Below are 8,263 nucleotides of genomic sequence, written 5' to 3'. Positions count from 1 at the left end.
GGATCATAAGGTATTTCTATTTCCAACCTTCTGAGGAAGTGCCATATTGCTTTCCAGAGAGGTTGGACCATTTTGCAATCCCACCAGCAATGCAGGAGCATACCAGTCTCTCCACATCCTCTACTTTTTAAATCTTTGCTGTTATTGCTGGTGTGAGATGATATCTCATTGTTGTTTTAATTTGCATCTCTCTAAAGGACTTCATTCTTCTTGGATCAAATATCAACACTCACGGAAACAGCAGTCAAGAAATCAAACGACATATTGCATTAGGCAAATGTGCTGCACAAGACCTTTTGAAAGTGTTGAAGAGTAAAGATGTCAGCTTGAGGACTAAGGTGAACCTGACCCAAACCATGGTATTTTCAATAAACTCATATACATACGAAAGCTGGACAGTGAATAAGGAAGACCATAGAAGAATTGACGTTGGAGGAGAATATTGAACATGCCATGGGCTGCCAAAAGAACCAATAGATCTGTTTTGGAAGAAAGTGCAGCCAGAGTGCTGCTTGGAGGCTCAGATGGCCAAACTTTGTCTCTCATACTTCAGACATATTGTCAGGAGGGATCAGTCGCTGGAGAAGGATATCATGTTTGGTAAGGTGGAGGGTCAAAGAAAAAGAGGAAGATCCCCAGCGAGATGGATTAGCCAAGTGGCAGCATTGATGGACTCAAGCGTGGCAACAGTAATGAGGTTGACCCAGGATCGGGCAGTGTTTTGTTCTGCTGTGCATAAAGTTGCTTTATGAGTCAGTACAGACTAAATGGCACCTAATAACAACAAAATGGCTGGTGGTCATGAACATTTCTTCATATGTGTGTTGGCTGCCTGGATCTCCTCATTGGTGAAGTGTCTGTTCATGTCCTGTGCCCATTTATCTTTTTTTTGTAGAGGTGTTGTAGTTTCCTATATATTTTAAAAATGAGTCCCTTGTCTGATGTGTCATTGCAAAAGATTTTTCCACATTCTGTGGGTTCCCTTTTTACTCTTCTGGTGAAGTCTTTTGATGCACATAAGTTTTTAATTTTTAATATGTCCCAATCATCTATTTTGTCTAGTTTTGCTTGTGTAGTTTTCAAAATGTTTGGTAGTCTGAATTCCCTGAATTCGTGCTCTCACATTTGTCCCTATTTTTTCATTTATGGCCTTCATAGTTCTAGCCCTAGCCCTAGCCCTAGCCCTAGCCCTCTTTTTTTTTTTTTTTTTCACCCCCTCTATTTTTGCAAAGACTACATTTACAGAGATACGTGGCCACTAAAGTCTCCATTCCTTAGCTTGTATTCAGCTAGCATTTTAACAGAGAAATAAAAAAGAAAAAGAAAACCAAACCAAAGCACAAAAAACATCTCTCCCAGTCTTTGCAGATTGGCTCTGTGCCAGGACTGTACTTTCAACACATACACAGGCTTGAATGAAACACCGGGAGCAGCCAATGGTAAGAGCCGAAGTTCTCGGTATTATCTAGCGTATGTATTTCCCTGGATATGCGTTTGGCTTTCTAAATTCTCCCATATATGTGATGCTGTTGAATGTTGTGATTTTCCAATAAAACTCTTCCGAGGTTCTCTTCCCAGTCGTTTCATATCTATTGTATGGCTCATGGCTACAGTGCTTGGAATGTGGGCATTGCTTTTCAGCTCTTTGTGAGCTTCAGTTGTTCTTTGGCAAAAGAAAGAGTTCCAGCAGCCCCCAGACAGGTTACAGTGGAAACACACAGTAATTTGCAAATGTGGTCTGCTGTTTCTGCCAGAGCCCAGGGTCAGGTTCCCTCTCTGGGAATATGAATGGCTGCAACTTTAAAGCTGCCATTGAGCTGGGAAAGGGCTGAGGGATGGGTGAGTAGAAATCACCATAAGGCTTTTCCTGAAATAGTCTTTTTTCTTGATTCAGAGTTAGCTAACTTGCTGTGACTAGTTTCCAGAGTTCTAATGAAATTTTTCTGCCAGATTCTGGTTGTTTCTTGGGGTTTCTGTGAGGGAAAGTGAGCATGTACAGAACTTCTCACACTACCAACTTGCCACAACCCCCACTGTGGAGCAATGAATAATCTAACTCACTGCTCTGTTGTTATTGTTAAGTGCTGTGGAGTTGGTTCCGACTCACAGCAATCCTGTATAGGGTTTCCAAGGAGCAGCTTGTGAGTTTGCACCACCAACCTTGCAGTTCAAACCAACCTTGCAGTCCAGTGTAAAATGTACAATCCCTTCGGAAAATAGGCAGTTTCTTAAAAGTTAAACATACCTATCATGGGAACTAACCATTTCATTCCTGCATACTAACCCAAGGGGGTGGGGGTGGGGAGGAATATGTCTACACACAGATTTGTCCACACATATTCATAGAAGCTACATTTGTAATTGCCCAGAATTGAATACAACACAAATGTCTAGCACAAGGTAGATATATATACAGATTGTGGTATATCCCTAAAATGGGTATTATTTAGCAATAAAAAGAATGTATTGATATATGTAGAGTCCTGGTGTGGCATTGTGGGATACAGCACTGGATCCCAAGGTCGATTTGAACCTCAAGGTCGGCAGTTTAAACTCAGCAGTCACTCCTTGGAAACCCTATACAGAGTCACTATGAGTCCAAACAACTTCGACAGCGTTTAACAGCAACAACAATACTGGTGTATGTAGATGTATACTAGCATATGAGCAAATCTTAATGTAATTTTGTTGATTGGAAGAAGGTAGACAATAAGTACATCCCGTGTTATTTTATTTATATACAATTCTAATAAATACAAATACATTTACAATGACAGAAAGTTTGAGGAGGAGCAGGGAGACAGTGAAAAGAGGCTGCAGGAAACTTCAGGGGTGATGGAGGTTAATGATTTTGAATTTGGTGGTGGTCTTATAGCCAGTTATCCAGTTGCCATTGAGTTGTTTCCAACGCACGGTAACTTCATGTGTGTCTGACTAGAACTGTGCTCGCTAGGGTTTTCAATGGCTGATTTTTCAGCAGGTGATTGCTAAGCTTTCTGCTGAGGTGAGGAAACACTTGAACCTCCAATGTTTCCATTAGCAGCTGAGTACACTGACCATTTACACCATCCAATGACTGGGTAGTTGTATGGGTGGTACTGTTGAGTAAGTACCAGACTGTGAATCACAGAGTCGGTGGTTCAAACCCACCACCTGCTCTTGGAAACCTTATACAGGGTCTCTATGAGTCAGAACCAACTTGACAGCACTTAAAAACAACAACAACTACAGTAAAAACTCATCAATTTATGTGATTTATGTGGAACGTGTTATATATCAATGTTGTTGTTGTTGTTGTTATGTGCCGTGGAGTCGGTTCCAACCCATAGCGACCCTGGATAGGGTTTCCAAGGAGCAGCTGGTGAACTTGAACCACCAAACCTTGCAGTTCAAATGGGTTTGTAGTCTGGCACATAAACCCACACCACACCAGGATGCCATAGTACCTCAATAAAGCTGTTAAAAACAAAAGGAAAACAGATCCCTAAATTGAAATTTATGACAAGAAACTATGGAAGAACCCAGGACCATGTAGAATCATTGTCATGAATTCTAAAGGGTAGGCACCACAGTTGGGTAAGAGATGGAACGTGGAAATGCTAGCGCCACTGGGGTCTCATTCGTAGTCGTGGATTTGCGGAGCCAGTAGGGAGTTAGGAGAAGATGAAGCTCTACTCTCTCATGTTAGAGAAAAAGCCCTAAGTATTGAGGTATTCACTAAAGTTTCATAGTTCATCTGTGGTAGACTCAAGGCTGGACTTCGTCTCCTGGATCCTTGTCCTTTGTTCCTGCCACTCTCCACACCAGTCAGTCCACATAAGCACTATCTGCCTTAGATCACTAACTTTTAGAAGATAGAAGTTGGCTGGGATAAGCTGAGGGAAGGAAGCAGATGAGGTGGAGGGAGCAGGGGGAGGTCAGTCCTGGGTAGGTCCTGGTCAGAACTGGGCATCTCTTCTCTGGGCACAGGCTGGGCAGCAGCACTCTCTCTTTTTGTAATCCGTGGAACAGGCATGGCAAACTAGGCCTCCACAGAGCCTGGGGCAGAGACACAGAGGACAGGGGAAGCCGGGGAAGCCTGTGAAGCCTGGCCTGGGGGAGTGTGGGGGCATGTGGAATGCAGTCAGGGAGTTCAGACATCTCCAACATACACCTGTCTGCTTCTTACTTCCCGGTGGAACAGCCCTTGGCCTGTTTCAGGAGGTTTTCCCTCTCCTGAAGGATCTTCTGAGCTTCCTCTCCACCCCCCCCCAGAGCTCTCTAACTCAAATGATCAGTTCTCCTGAGGGAGGACTATCTCTCCTTTCTCTTCCTGCTTGTCCTTTCACTGTGTGCAAGAAGTCTCTTCCCAGAGAAGGGAACCATTAATCAGTCTACTCCCTGAAGGTTGTACGATTCCATATTCCAGAACCCAATTCTATTGCTGTTGGAAGTCACATGGAATAAAATGACTGGTCAGTTTTAAGAAGCCTTTTATAAATACACAGTTCCTGTGAACTCCACTTGTCTAGAGTGGGAAGGGGGGCTGTAGCTTGTGGAAACTTGGTTGTCTCAGGGGATGGATTCTGTACCCTTCCCACATACCTGCATGGATACCGCCGAGATAGCCGGCCAAAGATCTTGCTGCAGCTGACACAGCATCCAGGAACCACAGAAGAGAGATGCTGGACCTTCTGCCACAGGTTGTCTTTCTCTCTGACGGGGGAATGGAGGTGAACACACACACACACACACACACACACACACATATGAAGGTAGGAGATGGAAGTAGGTATAGATGGAGAGACAGGGACAGAATGAGCAATACAGAAACAAAAGGAAGAGAGAGAATGAGTGACAGAGAGGCCACACAGCGATACACATACAGAGACAAAAAGAGATGAGGAACAGAGATCGACAGGCAGACAGAGAGAGTGAGACAAAGAGGAACAGATAGAGAGGAACAGAGAGACGGAGAGACAGAGAGTAAGATTCAGAGACAGAAAAGTTGACAGGGGCAGAGAGAAATGAACACACACAGAGAGAGAGAGAGAGAGAGAGAGAGACAGAGAGAGAGACAGAGAGACAGAGAGACAGAGAGAGAGAGAGAGAGAAGTGAGTTCATCTCTAGATTTCAGGAGCTCCCTCTAATTACATAAACATGACCTATTAGTTAAGAACCTGCTGGTTCTTGCTTTAACCCCATAAACACACAATGCCTGTTACCTTTTATTTGGCACTTTGTAAAACACTATTTTGCATTTATGTATCTATGCTTATGCCCTTGCTGAACTTAATCTTTACTTTTTAAAAAAGGGTGTTTAGGAATATATTTTTATTGTTGTTAAGTGCCATGGAATCATCTGCGACTTATAGTAACCCTGTATATGGCTTCCAAGGACTGGCTGGTGAGCTTGAACTGCCAACCTTGCAGTTCAAACAGACCTTGTAGTCCATCGCATTAACCTGCATCGCCACACCAGGACTCCATTTAGGAATATGTGGTGATAGTGGTGGTGTGCCATGGAGTGGGTTCTGACTCATAGTGACTCTGTTTAGGGTTTCTGAGACTGTAAGTCTTTACGGAAGCTGGAAGCCTCATCTTTCTCTCATGGAACAGCTGGTAGGTTCAAACTGCCAACCTTGGGGTTAGCAGCTTGACTTGTAACTACTAGGCTACCAGAGCTCCTTATTTAGGGATATAGGTTAAGTTTATTTAAAAAATTTATCAAAACAATACATGCATATCTTTTAAAATAAAAAAGTGTAGAAATGTTTATATCAAAAAACACCACATGCTCTTCCCACTCCTTCCAACTCTTAGTGGAAAATTATTTCTTACATCTTTTAGATTTTTTTCTTCTTGATGGTAGTTCCATATGTAAGTAGTATGCTTATATACCTCCTTCTTGATTTATCAGTGGAGAACATTATCTATAGATGTCCATGATATAAAAATAAATCAGCTAATGTATTACCATCCCTGTAATCCTGGTGTGGTACTGCAGGATAATTCACTGAACCACAGGGTTGGTTTGAACTGCAAGGTTGGCTGTTCAAATCCACCTGCTGTTCCTCAGAAACTCTATCTAGGGTCACTATGAGTCAGAACTGACTCGATGACAATGAACAACAACAACAACAACAATTGCCATCCCTACTATCGTCTCTTTTCCCCTCCTAATATAGTTAATTATATCCTATTTTTTTGGTTCCTCTGCAATTTCCCATAAGATACTCACATATATATTGCTTATTCTATTAACTATGGATAGAATGTTTTGACTCCTATTTTGTAACATAATGGTACCAGCATCCCTTTCTTTTAGCTTATCTACTCTTACCTCCTAACTTGTCATTTATTTCTACAGTATCCAATATGGTAGCCATATGTGGCTATTTAAATCTATATGAATTAAAATTAAAGAAAATTAAAACTTCCTCTCCTCAGCGACATCAGTCACATGTCAAGTGCTTAATATCTACATGTTACTAATAACTGACATTCTAGACAACACAAATACATAACATTTCTATCTCCATAAAAAGTTCTTTTGTATACTATAGTTTCTATTGTTAAGATTAGTAATATTTACATTCTGTTCATTATTTCATTTATCGTCTGTGCTTTGCCTTTTTGTTGATCCCAATATTGAAAAAAATCAATTACTATTACTTCCTGTGACGCTAAGATGTATTCTATGATCAAATGTCCCTGTTTACTCTTCTAGGAGTTTCCAATTGCTTTCCTGTATCCCTGCATTACTTGTCTTTAACATAGCCTATGTTAAATCTTCCTATCAGACATTCTGTTGATTCCTCCTCTTCACAGAGATCTTCTGCTACCACCAGGACTGGCTGCTTACTTACTGTGTCTGATGCCCACTTGTCATCTTGGGAATTGTCTTATCTCCCGGAATGGAGCTAAACCTTCTTTCTTGACACACTTCCTTGTTTTTCGGAAGTACATTCTTAATTTCCTAAGAAAGGTTGTGAGGGAGGTAAATAGTCGCAGATCTGTCTGTCTGGAAAATGTTTTCATTCCATTGTCTTCCCTGCTTGAATCATAGTTTGGATGGACATGGAATTCTAGAGTAAGAATCAATTTCTCTCAGAACTTGTAAAACATTCCACCATTGACCCCTGACGTTCATTGGACTCTCCTTTAATTGGTAAGCTCTTCTTTTCTACAGACAATTGTAGAATTGTCTCCTAATCTTTATTTTACTGAATTTTTACAATTGATGTATTTAGATGTGACTCTTCATTTTTCTCTTCTGTTTCTTCCTTCCTTCTTTCTTTCTTTAATTGTGTTTGTCACTTAGTGAAAATTTTAAATCTGAAGATCTGAGCTGAGAAATTTCTAATATTTTTATTTAATAATTTGTTCCATTTTATTCTCTCCTTTTTTGGAGATCATGTCAGTTAGAGAGGATGTTAGAACTCCCAGATTATTTTTGTAGCTAATGATTTCCTTCATCTTCCATCTTTATGTGTTTTTTTTTCAACTTTCTGAGAGTCTGCTGATATCTGTCTTCCAATCCTTCTAGTGAATTAAAGAAAATTCAGTGATCACATTTTGTATTTCCAAGAACTCTTCTTATCCTTTGATACTGATTTTTATAGCATCCTCTTCAAAGGAAGTGAGCTTGTCTTGAATCTCTCCATCTTTTTGAAAATATTAGGTTGTTTTGTGTTTAAGTTCTTTTTGTCTCTTCAATTATCTATACTTTCTCCCTGGTTCCTTGTTCGCTTATTTATCTTTGTTCTCCCTACCCCACCCCCCGCCTCTGAGTTCTGGACTCTCCTCAAATGTCTGAGAATGCTTGGTTCCCATTGCTTGTTTAAGTAAGAAGCAATAGAAAAGATCTAGAAACCTGCTTGGTCATTTTTGTTGTGTGCCACTGAGTTGATTTGGACTTCTTGTGACCCATGTGACAGAGTAGAACTGCATTATAGGGTTTTCTAGGCTGTCATATTTATGGGAGCAGACTGTTTTTTTTTTTCTCAAGGAACTGCTGTGTAGGTTCATACATGGACATTTCGGTTACCAGCTGAGTGCTTAAATGTTGAGCCATCAGGGTTCCTTTGGTAATTGTTGTTAAGTGCCATGGAGTCAGTTCTGACTCATAGCATCCCTGTATAGCAGGGGAGGGGAAATCAAGGCAACCATAGTTCTAGCTATCACATTGTTGTTACTGCTGTTAAGTGCCATCAAGTCAGTTCCAAATTCATAGTGGCTCTGTATAGGGTTTACACGGAGTGGCTGGTGAGTTTTAGCCAC

General features: G+C 41.0%; 1 protein-coding gene across 1 annotated transcript in view; it reads right to left on the bottom strand.

Annotated features, from left to right (window-relative positions):
• Positions 1 to 3,938: 3,938 nt before the first annotated feature.
• RUFY4 (RUN and FYVE domain containing 4) overlaps positions 3,939 to 8,263 on the bottom strand; it is a 19,147-nt gene continuing 14,822 nt past the window's right edge. The window contains exons 10-11 of the mRNA XM_006867860.1: positions 4,585 to 4,695; positions 3,939 to 4,038 (exon numbers count right to left, since the gene is read on the bottom strand). Of these exons, the coding sequence (XP_006867922.1) occupies positions 3,939 to 4,038; positions 4,585 to 4,695 (211 nt within the window). The remainder of the gene's footprint in view (positions 4,039 to 4,584; positions 4,696 to 8,263) is intronic.

Source organism: Chrysochloris asiatica, unplaced genomic scaffold (genome assembly GCF_000296735.1).
Source record: "Chrysochloris asiatica unplaced genomic scaffold, ChrAsi1.0 scaffold00110, whole genome shotgun sequence".
NCBI lineage: Eukaryota > Metazoa > Chordata > Mammalia > Afrosoricida > Chrysochloridae > Chrysochloris > Chrysochloris asiatica.
The sequence above is the reverse complement of the archived record's forward strand: the minus strand, read 5'-3'. Positions and strand labels throughout refer to the sequence as shown.